Source organism: Amia ocellicauda, chromosome 7 (assembly GCF_036373705.1).
Source record: "Amia ocellicauda isolate fAmiCal2 chromosome 7, fAmiCal2.hap1, whole genome shotgun sequence".
Classification (NCBI taxonomy): domain Eukaryota; kingdom Metazoa; phylum Chordata; class Actinopteri; order Amiiformes; family Amiidae; genus Amia; species Amia ocellicauda.
This window is the reverse complement of record NC_089856.1, coordinates 40,134,084-40,152,490: the sequence shown is the minus strand read 5'-3', so window position 1 is coordinate 40,152,490 and position 18,407 is coordinate 40,134,084. Positions and strand designations below refer to the sequence as shown.

General features: G+C 41.7%; 2 protein-coding genes across 2 annotated transcripts; both read left to right on the top strand.

The window, feature by feature from the left end:
* The first annotated feature begins 1,134 nt into the window (after positions 1-1,134).
* On the top strand, positions 1,135-5,964 carry ahsg1 (alpha-2-HS-glycoprotein 1). Its single transcript, XM_066709575.1, has 7 exons — positions 1,135-1,612; positions 1,779-1,892; positions 2,373-2,457; positions 2,762-2,928; positions 3,319-3,435; positions 4,945-5,040; positions 5,260-5,964. The coding sequence occupies exons 1-7, from the start codon at positions 1,364-1,366 to the stop codon at positions 5,800-5,802; spliced, it is 1,371 nt and encodes a 456-aa protein (XP_066565672.1). The 5' UTR covers positions 1,135-1,363; the 3' UTR covers positions 5,803-5,964.
* Positions 5,965-6,749: 785 nt separating this feature from the next.
* fetub (fetuin B) lies at positions 6,750-18,360 on the top strand. The gene is made up of 14 exons (XM_066710335.1): positions 6,750-7,230; positions 9,022-9,135; positions 9,387-9,474; positions 9,674-9,840; positions 10,027-10,140; positions 10,752-10,835; positions 11,320-11,796; positions 13,656-13,937; positions 14,991-15,104; positions 15,359-15,446; positions 15,664-15,830; positions 16,628-16,741; positions 17,051-17,134; positions 17,394-18,360. Exons 1-14 carry the CDS (start codon positions 7,021-7,023, stop codon positions 17,865-17,867), a joined length of 2,577 nt encoding a protein of 858 aa, XP_066566432.1. The 5' UTR covers positions 6,750-7,020; the 3' UTR covers positions 17,868-18,360.
* The last annotated feature ends 47 nt before the right edge of the window (positions 18,361-18,407 follow it).

The window sequence follows — 18,407 nt, the reverse complement described above, 5'->3', positions numbered from 1 at the left end:
TTTCAAGGGAGACTTGTTTTTGTGCTGATAACATTGCAGCATCTTTCCATTTGTGTGACACAGGGAGGTTGGGGTCCTCTTTTCCCTCACTAGCTCCTGGATGCTGAACTGCTGAATCCAATTGCTTGTTAGCACTTCAAAATCTATATGTGGCTCCCTGATCCCATTCTGGCCCTGTGTAGTTGCATTGCTTTAATTTGCAGCAGAATGACTGCTGGGCTGGGGGTCTGTGTTTGTGCCTGTCCCAGTCCATCTTACAGCCGGCCCACTGATAATGTAATTTCTGGCAGTGCGTACATCCTCCACATGGTAGAGTACAGGGATCCGTTCCTGTTTGGTAGCAATCACAGGAAGAGACTTGATCCTTCCATGAGAGTGCATCAGCATTTGCATGTCGGACTCCAGATCTGTTCTCAATTAATCTACCGATTAATCGACTAATGCATTGATTAACCGATCAAATATTTTAATCGACTGACAGCCCTAATATATAATATATATATTATATATACAGTATATAACTGCACCAGCCTCGCTGCCAAGGATCACCACAACCACTGTGTCCCACTGCGTCTTAGGCTGCGAGTACAAACCACACTACACAGCTCCGCATCACCCCAAACCACACGGGCAACAACGCCAGGGCGTCATCTACTGGACACATGCTGACAGGCATTGCTATTTGTGTTTTATGAAAGGGAAGACATTTTATCCTCAGACATCATTATTATTTAATGAGGACACAGAAATAAGTGGATTTAGTCTTGATTTCATGACATTTAAAAGACTTGCATGCCAACCACATGTCACATAATAAACTTAATTACAGGCCACCCCCAACAAAAAATTGTATGGTACACAATACACACACGGTATTTGTCTCTTTTCCTGTTAACAAACAGAAGCAAAACACACAGAAGCAAAATACCACAGACCTTCAGAGTTAGATCCCAAAGGTAATGATTTACGCTATTTACAGCACACTAGGGAGACATGAGGACAAGGCACACATGCACCCATCAAACTCTACAGTGTCGCTGATGGCAAACATGACTTTCCACACCGCTAGTCAGTAATGCAAAATGCAGCTACCTTGGACTGTCAGGACTGAAACAGCCCTCCCACCTAGTCAAGACCTGACCATCTATCCTAATGCTGTTGACAGAAAAGTGAATGTGTGTGTGTGTGGGGGGTGGGGTTGATTTGCTTTGGCAGCAGTGTGAACTCTGACTTGCGTTCATGCCTGTGTACTTAATTCTGACAGGCAGAGGGTTTTTTCCTTCTTCCCTGGTGAGACCCAGAGAGTTCTTTGCCTGTCGTCTCGGTTCCCTGTCCAGCCTAGAGCAGGTCTGCGGCATCCACCATGAAGAAGTCTGTGCTCCTGGCTGCACTGCTCCAGACAATCAACGCTACGCTATTTATCCCTCTGCCCCCCTTACCACCCCTACCCCCCGTGTTCCACCGACCTCTGCCAAGACCTTCCACCATAGCCTGCGATTCGCCCGAGGTGGAGGAAGCTGCTCGGGCAGCACTGGAGCTCATCAACGCCGAGCACCACCACGGGTACAAATATGCACTCAATACAATCAGAGACAACAGTGTGCTCAGAGAGGTGGGTAGAGTGGGCTTCTTAACAGGAGACTAACAAAGTATTAAATTAATTAACTAAGACACGTGCTTGTGTGGGGTCTGGGACAGGTCTCTGGAAACTTCAAGACTGCTACTTTTTTGGCGTTTGTGTTCAGTAAATAGCAGTCCTGTTGCCAACTCCCTTGCAGATTCCTCCTGGAGAATCCCATTATAAATTGTTCCTGGAATTACTGGAGACCCGGTGCCATGTAGTGAATCCCACACCAGCAGAGAAATGTGATGTCAGGCTTTTAGAAGAAACGGTGAGACCTTATAAGTTGATTTCTTTTATCCAATTCTGTCCTACTATCAGTTTTGCTGGATACTCAAATACTGTAAATAATCTCTCATTTTTTTCTTTTTATCACTTCTTCAAAACATGAAGTCTCTGTGAATGCTCAGTTGCAGTTATTGCTGCAGTACTGCTGGCTAGAACTGGGCTATCATGTTTCAAGACTACAAGAGCTTCAGTATAAAAGGATCCTAGCTTCATAATATTGTCACAGACTCAAGAGAACCTTGCTATTGTAGCTTCTTATAGATAAACAGATGTGTCACACTCTTCTGGACAGCTTCCCTACTAATTAATGCTTTGTCTTTTGCAGGTAGACTCTGACTGAAGGAGAAAATCCCCCAAAAGAATGACTTGGGCTGTCATTAGATTTTTGTCAATAGATAAATCTGGTTTAAAGGCAAATAATGAATGTATGTCCATAATGTGCTCTCTGTCTTCGCCCTCCTAGAGAGTTGAAGCCAGCTGTGCAGTGATGTTGCATAAGGCAAAGGGGGTATTTCATTTAAGGGGCTACAAGTGTACATCTGCTCCAGGTAATCATTTCATTTTTTAAATTTTGTAATGTCGTTTTCCTAGCCTAAGAGTCATAAACATTAAATAGACTCATATAGACATTATAGACATTAAACATATATTTTTATATTATACATATATAATTAGATTTTATTTTTTAACAATGATTTATGCCAACATAAACAATGGGTAAATGCTTTTTGTTAAAAATTATAAATGACAAGCAAGCAAGCAACATATTATTTAAAAATATTATTATTGTTATTAATAATAATAATTAATTACCAGAATTGAAAGCATCTGAAGATTATTTGCATGTGACAGATTCTCCAGAAAATGTGGTCAGGGTGTGTCCAGATTGTCCTTTCTTACTCCCTCTCAATGACGCCAAGGGACTGGAGAGTGTGAAAATATCCCTTGAAAAGTTCAACAGAGATTCAAATGAAACTGCACATTTCAAACTGATGGAAGTAGGCCGAATCTCGGCTCAGGTAAATTTGTTTAAAACAAAAAGAATTGTAATGCTTCATTGCACAAGCAATTATAATTGCTTATAAATATATATTAGATATATTTTGTATAAATATATATATAATTATAAATATATAAAGGAAATAATAATCATCATAATAATAGAATATTAAATTAGAATTAAAAAATAAAATTTAAAGAGAATCCACATTTTCCTTTTATTGTGCTTTTCTTGTCTGCTGATTTTGTGTGTGTGTGTGTCTAGGACAGAACAGCGTAGGTAAGAATTTGAATGGTGCTCTTGTGAAGAACTATCCGGGACTGTTTCCGAGACAGTACTTGCACACGTGGTAGTGCACTGGAACACAATACACTGCTTTTTATTTTGAAACATTTTGCATTTCTTCCAGGACATGTTTATAGCCCACTCTTACTTTGCTGAATTTGCCATTGTGGAGACTGACTGCACAGACCAGGTGAAGCCCGAGGATGAAGAGAAATGTGTTGCCCTCAATGAGAGCCAGGCTGTAAGTGCACTGATTCTACTGTAGCACAAAGATATGCTCAGCTATAAGAGAAACCTGTTCAGTACACTGCCAAACGCTTACACTTTATATATGTATACAGAAGAGTTAATTCATTTAGATTTCTTTTACACAGTTTTTTGGCCAGAAATCACAATGCAAGTAGCAATATGTTGATAGATGTTTGATTTATATAATATATTGATTGTATATACACTCACCTAAAGGATTATTAGGAACACCTGTTCAATTTCTCATTAATGCAATTATCTAACCAACCAATCACATGGCAGTTGCTTCAATGCATTTAGGGGTGTGGTCCTGGTCAAGACAATCTCCTGAACTCCAAACTGAATGTCTGAATGGGAAAGAAAGGTGATTTAAGCAATTTTGAGCGTGGCATGGTTGTTGGTGCCAGACGGGCTGGTCTGAGTATTTCACAATCTGCTCAGTTACTGGGATTTTCACGCACAACCATTTCTAGGGTTTACAAAGAATGGTGTGAAAAGGGAAAAACATCCAGTATGCGGCAGTCCTGTGGGCGAAAATGCCTTGTTGATGCTAGAGGTCAGAGGAGAATGGGCCGACTGATTCAAGCTGATAGAAGAGCAACTTTGACTGAAATAACCACTCGTTACAACCGAGGTATGCAGCAAAGCATTTGTGAAGCCACAACACGTACAACCTTGAGGCGGATGGGCTACAACAGCAGAAGACCCCACCGGGTACCACTCATCTCCACTACAAATAGGAAAAAGAGGCTACAATTTGCACAAGCTTACCAAAATTGGACAGTTGAAGACTGGAAAAATGTTGCCTGGTCTGATGAGTCTCGATTTCTGTTGAGACATTCAGATGGTAGAGTCAGAATTTGGCGTAAACAGAATGAGAACATGGATCCATCATGCCTTGTTACCACTGTGCAGGCTGGTGGTGGTGGTGTAATGGTGTGGGGGATATTTTCTTGGCACACTTTAGGCCCCTTAGTGCCAATTGGGCATCGTTTAAATGCCACGGCCTACCTGAGCATTGTTTCTGACCATGTCCATCCCTTTATGACCACCATGTACCCATCCTCTGATGGCTACTTCCAGCAGGATAATGCACCATGTCACAAAGGTCGAATCATTTCAAATTGGTTTCTTGAACATGACAATGAGTTCACTGTACTAAACTGGCCCCCACAGTCACCAGATCTCAACCCAATAGAGCATCTTTGGGATGTGGTGGAACGGGAGCTTCGTGCCCTGGATGTGCATCCCACAAATCTCCATCAACTGCAAGATGCTATCCTATCAATATGGACCAACATTTCTAAAGAATGCTTTCAGCACCTTGTTGAATCAATGCCACGTAGAATTAAGGCAGTTCTGAAGGCGAAAGGGGGTCAAACACAGTATTAGTATGGTGTTCCTAATAATCCTTTAGGTGAGTGTATATTAATGATACAATAAACATATTAATATATTGTATAAATATCAAATATATATATAACATACATTTTCTTTCCAGCATCATGGGTTCTGCAAGTCCACAGTTCTGGTTAAGAATGGCAATCCTGAAGATGAAAAAGATGTCACTGTTAACTGTGATGTCTATGATGTGCAGGTACAAAATATGTTGCATACTTATGGCTGTACTGGATTCTTCTTATATGGGAATACAAAAATGTGAGACCTATTCTACAGGAACTGTTTTAAGATGCAGTATCTGTCTGGTGCCGTTGTTATTGTTGTTTATTTCACTGGGTCATATACAAAGTGCAGGTCAGGTGAGCCGTGCTGTGTTTGTAAATGCTCATGTTGCCTGTCTGCCTGTGTGTTACAGAACACATCATCAGGGGACCACATGGATCTGCACCATGAAGGCAAACCCCATCCCCATGGCAAGCACCACCCCCTGGGCTTCAAGTTACCACACGCAGTACACCCATGTCCGCACCCAGGCCCACACCCACACCCGCACCCAGGCCCACACCCACACCCGCACCCAGGCCCACACCCACACCCACACCAGCACCCTCACCCATGCCCACACCCCCACCCCCACCCACATCCACGCCCAGGCCCACACCCCCACCCCCACCCGCACCCCACACATTGGCCTCACCCACACCCCACACATTGGCCTCACCCACACCCCACACATTGGACTCCTCACCACATGCCAATGGGCCCCCCCTTCCTCCATCATCCCCCACCCCCTCCTCATGGACCACCTCACCACCCACCCCAAGGACACCCCCCACAACATCCCCAAGGACCCCCCCACCATGCTCAAGAGCTCCCCAGCCTGGCACCGGACAGCCCACTGCTACATCACTCTCCACCATTCCCAAGTACCTGCCCGGGCAAGACTCGCCACCCATGACATCCTGCTGCCCGAGCTCTGAATGCCAGGCCGTGGCTGCAGCACTGTGGGGAGGTGGCCTTTCTGGGAAAAACCTTGCACACTTGAATTAAATGTACTTTTCTTGTCCTCATATCGCTGTAACATGCAGACAAATAAATTAAAATTATTTTTCATAATTCATATTTATGGTCTTGTGGAGCTTGCCTTTTCAGTATTTCAGTTTACTTTATCTATTATTATTATTATTTGAAGATCTACTATACTATACTCACCGGAAGTTAACCTTTGCCTTCCAAACCTGTTTTCAATATGAACCAATCTAAATCCAATATCTAAACCAATCAAGAGCAGAGTTGAAAAAATGTAATAACATTCAGAGATTACAGACATATAGGCAGACATTACAATTTTATAGTTATCATAGTAATGCATAAGCTCAATTGTTTTTAATAAGAAAATTAGTCTTACATTTGCCACTTACTTCACATGCCACCAATTAAGAGTAAAGAAACGTCAGAAAAAACTGATTAACAAATAATGCTTTATAAGCAGAAAAATAAAGAATCCTGATGCAATTAAACCCCAGGAAATTTGGAAATTAGTTTGTCATTTGTATGCTCATTCAAAGACACTCTACAGTCCATACTGATCTGAGAGCACGGAATAGATTGCATTTATTATTTCAATAGATTTATAATATTAAAATGTTATTAAAAAGCCCTTGAATTAAAGGGAGACAACAGTAGATTATAATTTTTGTGACATGTGGTGCATCTCAAGAAAACTGGGATTAAATCGCAAATGTACATGCACCACAGCTGTCCCACTCCCTCCCCTTACTCCCCCTAAAGTAAGGTCAACAATACATGTGTTGAGCCAATGGTTTTGCGTAAGAGAAAGACAGATTTTCACCACAAACACACTAGCTCTCCGCACAGCTGCAATGACTCAGTCAGATCACAGTCGGTTTAAAATAGGATGTTTCTTCATGGCTGCATGTCTCATACAATATGAATGTATCGCTACACAACACAAACTCTAAAGTCAGGATAGTTTAATCTAAAATCTCTTTGTGGGAATATACATTTATTTGACTTTTTTTAATGGAGCTTGTTTACTAATCTCTCGGCTTTGAGGACAGGGATCAAGGCTGTGGGCCTTTTGGGATTTTTTTTACTTTTCAACCAACATTCATTCAGTTTGCTTATATAAGCTCTGCGTGCTTCCTCTGTCAGGATGAAGCGGTGTGTGTGTTTGTGGCTGTTAGCCCAGCTGCTGTGTGGCTGCGTGAGCGGCTCACGTGCCTCTCCCGTGCACCCCGGCTCCTGTGAGGACCCCCACGCCCTGGCAGCTGCAGACTTGGCCCTGGGCAAGATCAACACTGACCGCAGCGAGGGCTTCGTCTTCAGCTTGAACCGCCTGAATAATGTCAACCACCAGCAGCACGTAAGTAAGGGGTGCCCCCCCCAAAACCCCCTGCCTCACACCTCCTCACAATATTACTCTGTAATGGTCTTATCTGGCAAAGACATGTTCTGTACTTTTGCTTGCGTGTTTTTTTCACTCAGTTGTAACAGATTAACCAAACATCAGCAGTGGGTGACCCAACACTCATTGCACAACAGTTGATGGTTACTTCAGATTGCCACTGATATAGGAGCTTGTATATAAACCATTGCAAAGCTACAGTGAGGGAAAAAAGTATTTGATCCCCTGCTGACTTTGTACGTTTGCCCACTGACAAAGAAATGATCAGTCTATAATTTTAATGGTAGGTGTATTTTAAAAGTGAGAGACAGAATAACAACAACAAAATCCAGAAAAACGGATTTCAAAAAAGTTATAAATTGATTTGCATGTTAATGAGGGAAATAAGTATTTGATCCCCTATCAATCAGCAAGATTTCTGGCTCCCAGGTGTCTTTCATACAGGTAACGAGCTGAGATTAGGAGCACTCTCTTAAAGGGAGTGCTCCTAATCTCAGGTCGTTACCTGTATAAAAGACACCTGTCCACAGAAGCAATCAATCAATCAGATTCCAAACTCTCCACCATGGCCAAGACCAAAGAGCTGTCCAAGGATGTCAGGGACAAGATTGTAGACCTACACAAGGCTGGAATGGGCTACAAGACCATCGCCAAGCAGCTTGGTGAGAAGGTGACAACAGTTGGTGCGATTATTCGCAAATGGAAGAAACACAAAATAACTGTCAGTCTCCCTCGGTCTGGGGCTCCATGCAAGATCTCACCTCGTGGAGTTTCAATGATCATGAGAACGGTGAGGAATCAGCCCAGAACTACACGGGAGGATCTTGTTAATGATCTCAAGGCAACTGGGACCATATTCACCAAGAAAACAATTGGTAACACAGTACGCCGTGGAGGACTGAAATCCTGCAGCGCCCGCAAGGTCCCCCTGCTCAAGAAAGCACATGTACAGGCCCGTCTGAAGTTTGCCAATGAACATCTGAATGATTCAGAGGAGAACTGGGTGAAAGTGTTGTGGTCAGATGAGACCAAAAACAAGCTCTTTGGCATCATCTCAACTCGCTCTGTTTGGAGGAGGAGGAATGACCCCAAGAATACCATCCCCACCGTCAAACAGGGAGGTGGAAACATTATGCTTTGGGGGTGTTTTTCTGCTAAGGGGACAGGACAACTGCACCGCATCAAAGGGACGATGGACGGGGCGGCCATGTACCATCAAATCTTGGGTGAGAACCTCCTTCCCTCAGCCAGGGCATTGAAAATGGGTCGTGGATGGGTATTCCAGCATGACAATGACCCAAAACACACAGCCAAGGAAACAAAGGAGTGTCTCAAGAAGAAGCACATTAAGGTCCTGGAGTGGCCTATTTTGGTTACAGCTGAGCTAATTTAGGATTACGAGGGGTGGACACTTATTCAAACAAGCTACTTCACCTATTGCTATTGATCACCAGTGACCTTCCAGAACCAGACACAATCTCCTGAACCCTCCCATATTCAGAATACACCTGAGCAATCCACCACCCTGCTCTCTGCTCTACAACATGTGAACTGTTATCACCAGTACTGCACTGCACATTAGAGGAAGGACAGGTCAAAAGCAGACTGAGTTTATTATTGAATTCTTCTTGCTCAATGTTAAAACACCAGGGTTTTGTTGACAAGGGATTCAGAGAAACAAAACCTTAAGGGAAATGGGCTGGGAAGAGGATGTCTGAAGTAAAACCCTCATCTCTGTCACTCTGTTAGGGCACCACAGGAATGGTCTTTTACTTGACTATGGATGTTCTGGAGACCAGCTGTCACATTCTCAGCAAGAGGGACTGGAAGAGCTGTGCAATCAGACAGACACATGACACACCCGTAGGTGGTTTTTCAATTCAGAATTATATTTTTTTCTGGGTGGGGGTTGAATAGCAAACATAATCATGTGAAATAATAATAATAAAAAAACTTACCTTGTAATTTTGTGGATAATGTACCATTATAATCTATAGACTTTAGGGGCATTTATCATCATTAGAAGGAAGAAAGCCTTCAACTAAACCTCAGGAGTAAAACAATTTTGTGAATGTTTCTGGGACAGCTGAACTCTTCCTCCATTTTCTTAACAGGTCTATGGGCAATGTAAGGCCACAATCTACATTAACAAAGTTCAAAGAATCGTCCAACTATACAACTACGACTGTGTCCTCAGACCAGGTACTGAACAGTGTTTTAATGGTACCATTAATTAATTGACACTGGTTTTCTTTCTTCCTATGGGGAAGGAGTGTTCTACCTCTTCTCCTAATGACACTGAGGGGTGCAAAGGCATGCATACAGATAAACACTAAAACAGAGAGAAGTGCTTTGATAACAGAAAACAGCCCACATTAACAGCTCATTAATTCTTTGTCAGCCCCCAAGTCCAGAATTCAGAAGATATGTCCCGACTGTCCCTCTCAGGTCTCTACTGAGGATGACAACATCCTGAGAACAGCTAATATGGCCTTGGAGAAATATAACAGAGAGAGTGGAAATTCCAACTATTTTGCTCTTCTGAACATAACTAGAGCTTCTTCACAGGTGAGTTGGCTGGAACATGTTATTGGAAAGAAGTGCATGAATTAGTGGGGCATCATTTGGGTACATAAAGGATTGAAAATCTGACTGTGTTGTTTGTGTGCATTTTTCTTCCTTTTTTATGGTTTCATTCACATTCTATTGTTTTTTTGGTATTGTTTTTTCCACCCCTCCACCATCTGCTTCTAGTGGGATTTCGGTGAATTCTACTTTGTGGAATTCATCATTCAGGAAACGGTGTGCTCCAATGGCACTGACATCATCCACGTTGCCGAATGTGAACTGATGAGCTGCGAGTTTGCAGTAAGTTGTCATCGCCTTGGCTGTAGACACACTGAAGGGAAATAAGACCCCTGCAGCATCCTAACACACACTGTATAAAACTATGCCATTGAGTATGTTGATAAGGCCTTTACCACCCTCCTAAACCATTGTAATACTCTGTTCAAGTATTACATGGAATAATATTTGTCTAAGGGTCTATATTAAACTAAAGGGGGGCAGCGTGTTGAAGCAGTTCAAGTTGGGAGTCTAACATTTAGAAAGACATAACCAGGCAATTTCTACTGCCACATGACTTTGTATTATCAAGTAGATTCCAGGCAGTGGACATATTATTGTATTGACATAGCTCTCAGACTACTATAGTGCTTTGAACTGATTTGATTTTGGATCGGTGATGAGTCTTAACCCTTAACCTAACCCTTTGTCTTACTCAATCGCTTGTTCTCAAACTAACAGAAGAACAGTACCAGTAGTTTCTAATCAGTGAATATAGTGTCCTATGCAGCATTGTTTAAAGAAAGCAGCCCTGTGAATGGCTACCAAGGCCTGTGTTTGCATTACTTAACTGTGTTGCAACACTTTACAGTCCAGTTGATGGGGAGACCCTATTGCTTTTGTTTTGCTTCCAGCACAAAGGTCACTGCAAAGGATCACAAGCCCGTTCACAGGGTAAAGAGTATGTCACGGTCTCCTGCGACATCTTCGAAACCAAGGTTAGAAATCTGTAGACTTTCAGAATACAAGTTCTATTATGTCCTTAGAAATAAACTTAGGGATATCTGTGGCAAATTGATGCACCCTGCTTATTTGCAAAACATTATCACATGAAGACCTTTGTGAGTGATTGTGTATAAATGTACAACATGCAACACACATAAAAAATATATATGTACTTCAAGGAAAATCTCCTGTATACTGTCCTTTCACTAGAAGTGTGAGTGCTAGTGTACAAAGGCTGATTTGGAAAATTATTGTGAGGACAGCTGCTTAAATTGCGAATCTACAATCCCCCTCAGACAGACTATGTTTAAAATTGACAGGGGCATTTTTTTAGCATATGCTAGATATATTATGTTGCTTCCTGGAAACATTAATTAATACCCCTAACTGATAACCTGCTTTAAAAAAAATATCCCACTTAGGCTTCATAGTCACTGTACAAAACACAAGCACGTTCTTTTTATTTTAATTTTGAAGAGCTCCGAAAAGCAGAAAAAGCAGCACTTGCTGGAGACGGGCCACAGTCACGGGGGACGCCTGGGACACCGGCATCGACACACTCACCTTCATCCCCACGAACACCACCACGACCATACCCCTGCTGCACCCACCTCCCCAACTCCCGAGCGCCCGCTGGGGACAGTGCAGTACCTCCCTGCTCTGAAGCAGCTCTTCACCTTGCCCTCCTTCCACGATGAGTACCCCACTTCCTTCCCCGCCCAGCCCGTGCCCCTGCCCATCTTCCCAGACCAGCCAGAGAGGGAGCAGCCTGCCAATCCCACTGGCATCCTGGTTGTTCCCGAGACAGTGCCGGAGACTGGTGAGGAGGATCCAGTCTTCTTGCCCTTTCCCAGCACCCTCTCTATGAGGTGTCCAGGAAAGCCCAAAAATGTGCATCCCCTGCTGCAGGAGCTCTTTGGAGAGGACCCACTCTTCCACCACCCCATCGACATAGTAGGGTGACCGTCTTCCAGCATGAACTGCAGGAGAACTGAATCACTTCGGTCCTCTACTAACCTAAGTGTTTCTCTCTCTCCCCCACAATGCAATGCGGAATCACCTGTACTAGTAGAATGCAGGGAATAAAGCATTTTGGAAGTTGACTGCAATTTGTGTCAAGATCATTTTTTAATTTTTGTAGTATTCAAAATAAATGAAAACTAATGAAAACAAGTGCCTGGAGCATAAGCATAGTAGATTAAATATAGTGGATTAAATATTACAAAATATTTATAGGTACAAACATGTAGGTGGACACATGCGAAAGATATGACCATGTGCAGACTGCCAGGAGGGTCAAGGTGAAAGAAAGAACAAACAACAAACTACCTCCCTATCTCAACCACCCACTTCCCTTTTAATCTCTACTCTTGTCCAGTATACATTAAACTAACTAAATTAATTAAACAGTTAGTATTTCGTTATTTCACCATTTATGTCCATCACTTACATTCACCTCAGCAGTTTACTGAAAGTTACCAGTCTTGCTCAGTGAGATTGACTTGTAACAGAAGCAAAATTTGCATTTCAGTCATTACAGAGCTGCGATTTCTTTCTTGCCACTTTATTCTTACCAAAGGATGTTGAGGTACTCTTAAAAACATGTTAGCAAAAACCTTTTCAAAGGGTTTTGGATTGTCTTGTTTTAAACAGTTAGTATATGCTTATTTGTACATCTTAAGTGTTTTGCTGCATCAGGCCAGTATTACTGTAAACATTAAAGGAAATTGTTGTCAAGCAGGATTAAAGACCAGCCACAGTCTTTTGTTCTTGGATTTTCAATGATTGGATCAAGTAAACATGCAAGTAAATGGTCAGACAGACTACATTTTCAGAATTTACAACTGAAGAGGTTGTTCATCCTGACCAGAATGCAGAAAATTCATTTTGGTTATGTAGGATTTTGCACACTGCTAGAAAGTGCTAGTTTAACATAGCTGCGTTTCACGTGTAGTCACATGCAATGTATATCGTAGGAGGAACACTTCCCAGAAAACATTTGGCATGAGGGTTAAGATGCCTATAAATCAAAATAATAATACCCGCACACCTACATATATGCTGCAAAAAATGATTTATTGCAACAGATTCAGCACCTAAATCAGCTGAAGTAAAATATTGTTTGGAACAGTGTGTGGGTATTATTATTAGATTATTATTATTATTATTTACACAGCACTTTATACGATTTGGATGTGCATATGGTTTCTGATCTAAAAAAATATATGTATCCCATTATTAACCCTAACAACAGCTGCAACACCATATGCCAACACTTAAATTGGAAGAAATGCCAAATCCACAATTCTGTTTGAATTATCCCAGGGGAAATGCAACCTCCAGTCTTACAGAAGTTAAACCTTTCTGGAACAACTAACCCTTATCCACAAATAAATTCCAATCACCTTTGTGTGAAACTAAAGAATGTAATATTGCAAGGTGCGTGTTCTGCCATTTAGTTGACATTGCTCAATGGAAGGCTTCTTCACCTGGAATACTTATTGTCCGTATTTCATTCTTGTTTTTTAAATTATTAAACCGCACAGCTGAGTCAATACATCAGCAATCACGTTTAACTTTCTTGGATACATTCCCACAATGATCTTTAAGTGATAGGGGACAGGAGTCAGAGGTTTATGGTCGACCGGGCTTGAGTATGGCTAGTCAGGCCAACACAATGCAAGTGCAAACAGATCTTCCGCAAATAAACGAGATCTACCATGAAGGTCTTATTTGCAGATTTCTCATCAGTGCCGAGCAAAGTCCGGGTCATGCTGGGAGCCACAGGGGTTACTAGATAACGCACCGTATAAATATGGTCCGGTATTGCTCCATCTTGTAAGCAGTGGACTACTGGACCTGTGCTGAGCTGTGAGAGGATGAAGCAGTATGTGTGCTTGCTGCTGTGCGCCCAGCTGCTGAGTGGCTGGGTGAGAGCCGAGACCGCCGCCCCCGCCGCGGAGCAGCCCGGATCCTGCGAGGACCCCCATGCCCTGGCGGCTGCGGAGTTAGCCCTGCGCAAGATCAACTCTGACCGCAAAGAGGGCTTCGTCTTCAGCCTGAACCGCCTGTTCGACGTGCACCAGAGAGCAGAGGTGAGTGTGATACCGTTTGATAGGGAGTGATGGTCGGTTTCGTGTAGAACAGATTCCCGCAGTTCTGCACAGAGCTGCACAATTTCAGAGATCCCATTGGTGGGGCAGCGCAGATCTGTGCAGAACTGCGGAAATCTGCGCTACGAGACCAATGTTTTTCGGCATCTTACACAACCAAAGCGAAACACCCGTACAGGGCTAAATTAATTGTACTGACGTGTATGCTATTTATGACAATACGTTTGTATAGCAAAACACAATCGGTTTAGTTGCTGTATACTGGCTATATTTTCTGGGTGATCAGAAATTAACAGTGTGTAATTTTGGATAAACGCCGACTAATAAATCCCAGAATAACACGTCGCTGCGAAATAAAAAAAAGTATTTTTAAAAAATGTTTTAAAGAAAATCTATAATTATAGTCGTAGTAGTATTATATTAATCAATTCACTGTACTTTTGTAAAAGTTAAGTACCTATAGTTACAGAGCTCTGGAAAAAATTGAGACCACTTAACATTGATTTCTGAACTTGGTATGGTCTCTTAATTTTTTCCAGAGCTGTATGTATCTGCTTTCCTTATTATTATTATTATTATTATTATTATTATTATTATTATTATTATTATTATTATTATTATTATTAGTAGTAGTAGTAGTAGTAGTAATAGTAGTAGTAGTAGTAGTAGTTTTGTTTTTGGTGTTTGGTGGGCAAGTTACTTGGGTGTGGTAAGGTGGCACGCACTGGCTTCATCTCAACCCCCTGCTTTGCCCTATCCATATAGTAAGTGGTGTGGCCAGTGATGTGCAATTGGCTTAGCTCTGGGATTGTGCCAGACTGTTTAGTGGAGAAGAAAAGTGGCTTAGTACAAAGTGACTCCTTTGTATGCATCTTACACCTAGCAAGCCATTTAACCTTACTCTCAAAAAAGATGTATAACCAAGGTCACTAGAGTTGGATTCTTCTACATAGTGCTCAGTCATAAGGATCTCTATCTTCTAGCAAAGCCAGCATCATTCTTCTCAATGACAGACACCAATCCTTGTGTTTTCAGGAGGACGGAGGCATTTTGTATAACCTGGTCATAGATGTTCTGGAAACAGACTGCCATGTTTTCAGCAGGAGAGACTGGAAGAGCTGCGAAGTCAAACAATTGCATGACTCCCCAGTAAGCATTTTTGGTTTTAAGTATTAAAATACATTTTATGTGGGCATAATTCTTACCATGTTAACAGATTTCTAGGAAACTTAAATCTTCTTTATTCCAGTTTCTGTTATAAGATTTGTAAATGTATGTTTGGAAAATGCTTGATTTATATAATTGATCTAATTTATCTTGTCATATCAACTTTAGGATTTGCTGCATATATTGTAAGTGCCTACACTGCAAACACAAAATCTGAGCCTGGCTTTTGTTCACAGATCTATGGGCACTGCGATGCATCCATATACATCAATAAGGTTCGCAGAGCTGTTGATCTCCATAGCTACAACTGTACTGTCAGGCCAGGTATGGATTATTTTTTGTTTTTGAATTTCAGGTGTCCCACAGTTATACAACTGCATTTACTTCACTTTGCCAGTTTCCAATGGTTTGGTTTAATGTTTAACCACACCTCTCTATGATTTTCTACAATTGCACTTTACTTTACCAAGCTCTACTGTATATGCTCTATGATTTCGTTGCATCATATTGCAGTCGTTTATTTCAGTGTCTTTGTTCTCAGTGGATCCTGCCAGTATCACAAGAAGATGTCCAGATTGTCCAACTAGAACCCAATTGAAGGATCCTGAAACTCTTAAACTTACTGAGTTCCTTGTTGAGAAGTACAACAATGAAAGTGCGCATTCAAAATACTTTGCATTACTCACTGTAACAAAATCAAGAATGCAGGTTAGTTGATTTTCATCTACTCCATTTTCAGGAACGTAGCAAGCATTTAATGTACCAATAAAATGATTGCAGAATCAGTTAAGGAAATCCTCCTCCTGGAAATAAATAAATACATAAATAAAAAGCATTATTCCATATTCAGTACACTAGTAATAATGTTGCACCAATATGAAGTACATGTTTAAGAAGCACACAACGGTGTTATGCGGTTCAAAGTGTACTTGGTTTGCATTCCCCAACCTGCAACATATCTTGTGCTGCAGTGCATGGTTGCTTGTCTGGCTTGGTTTTATTAATTCAAATGTATTAATTGCACAAATGTATAAATATATTAATGAATTGCAAGGGAGAACTTTCTTTTGCATATTGGCTCTCAAACACTTGGAATAATTTCCCCAACACTCTAAGAAGATCATTTGATTGTCTCTTGCTATCAGGTATTAAACATTATCTGGCATTTACTTCAAACATCATGCCATTGCTTTGTAAGTAGTGCCAATTAATTAATTGAATGTTTATTGTTATGTTTTATTGTTAGTATTTTCTTTTTACATTCGTTAAACCTAGGTATAGGTCCAGCTTTCCTGTCTTATTAATGCCTTGTGAAGAGCTAGACTTTTTGTCTGCTCAAGACAGGTCATTGGGAACTGGGAACCAAAAAACAATCTGGTACAGAGAGTTCAATATCGTGGTTTGGTTTTGGCTTATTATGTACCATTAATCAAACACTCAGTGTAAAAATATAAAAATATATATATAAGTGCACTAATCTTTCATATTGTTGCTGTTTTCCATAGTGGGTTGTTGGTCCATCCCGCTTTGTGGAGTTCACCATCCAGGAGACTGTATGCCCCAAGGACACACCTACACCTGAGCTTCCCCACTGTAAACTGCTGGACTGTGAGTTTGCTGTAAGTAAATAAATAGTATATATGCAACTTTCATACACTCACATACTGTTATTTTAAGAGGCTGTGGGTAGGGAGAAACATTTTGCTTTCATCATATATTTTTTGTACAGCACACAGTAAAGTTGCAACAAGTGTACAAGGCTATTTTCAAAGGTTTTTTACCACATTTCTCATGAAGTTACTTTCAACACTTAAAGACGCACAACTAGAATGGGAAAATGTAAGCATGCAAAATATGCATAAAACTGTTGTGTTCATTTGGGCAAGAAACTAGTCTGATGGTGTTGAATTAATCAATGTTTCAAACAGCACAAAGGATACTGTAAGGGATCGAAAATTGAAGACCCAGACCAGGTGCACATCCAAGTCTCTTGTGAAATCTACGAACCAGAGGTAAGAAATCTCCTTCATTCCAATATATATTATAAAACCATTACATATCTGAGTATTGTATGACTAATTGATCAAAATTAATTAAATAACTGAGGAATGCAAGTCAGAAGCCACCTTGGCTCTGCAGGAGGTATGATGAAGCTCACTGTCGTGAGTAGTGCCCATCAGTGTGCTGCGTGTTGGTGCTGTGAGCAGCGTGTGTGTGTGTGCTGCGTGTTGGTGTTCTGAGCAGCCTGTGTGTGTGTGCTATGTGTTCCAGGCATCCCAGGCTGAGAAGAAGAAGCACTTGAAGGCCAAAGACGACGGTGCCCACGAGGAGCACAGCCATCACCATGGCAACGACACTGCCCATGTCCACGGGCACGAGAGCCACGAGCATCACGAACACCAGCACCCCCACCTGCATGAGCACGAGCATCACCATGGCAAAGACCCTGCCCATACCCACGGCCAGGAGGGGCACGAGAGCCACGAGCATCACGGACACAAGCATGGGCATCACCATGGCAAAGGTCATGCCCACGGCCAGGAGGGGCACGAGGGCCACGTGCACCACCATCAGCACGGCACAGACGCTGCCCACACCCACAGCCATGCCCCAGCTGCTGCTGCCAGGCCCTTGGGCTCTGTGCATGTCCTCCCCCCAGAGGCGCACCCATCAGACCCCGCCCTGGACCATGAGCACGAAACCTCACACACCTGCCCCGGCAAGAAGAAGCACAACTTTGTTTAGAGCCCCTCTTAGCTTAATGTTTACACTTTTAAGTTTCACGCCTCAGAAACTCATCTTGGAAAAGGTACATCGATGTTAAGATTTCCTTGTACAAACAACTATTCCCTCTACTAATTATTACCTTACCAAATGTAGATGTTCTCAAACCAGATCTTGGGCATTGTTTTTTGTGTTCCTGGTGAGTTGTAAATCACTTAATTGAAATCTCAGTTGCTTAAGTGGATATTTTTTATCATATTTAGATGTTACAAAATTGGAGAATGTTCAGTTAAGGATCTGATTAAGCCATTTGCAGCTCAGCTGGAACTAAAGAAGGAAATCTCCAGGTATATAGGACAGGAATATCACATCCCCTTGAAAAAAAGCATATCTGTCTGAGATTCTGAAAGAACAGAGTGTTCTTAAAATGTTTTTTACTAGAGGACCTCTAGTTAGATATTTTACCTCTTGTCAAGCAATGGGGGGGACAATAAAATTTCATTGAAAAATATAATTATGTGTCCTGACTTACTTCAAATATTATAAAATGTATTTTCATTC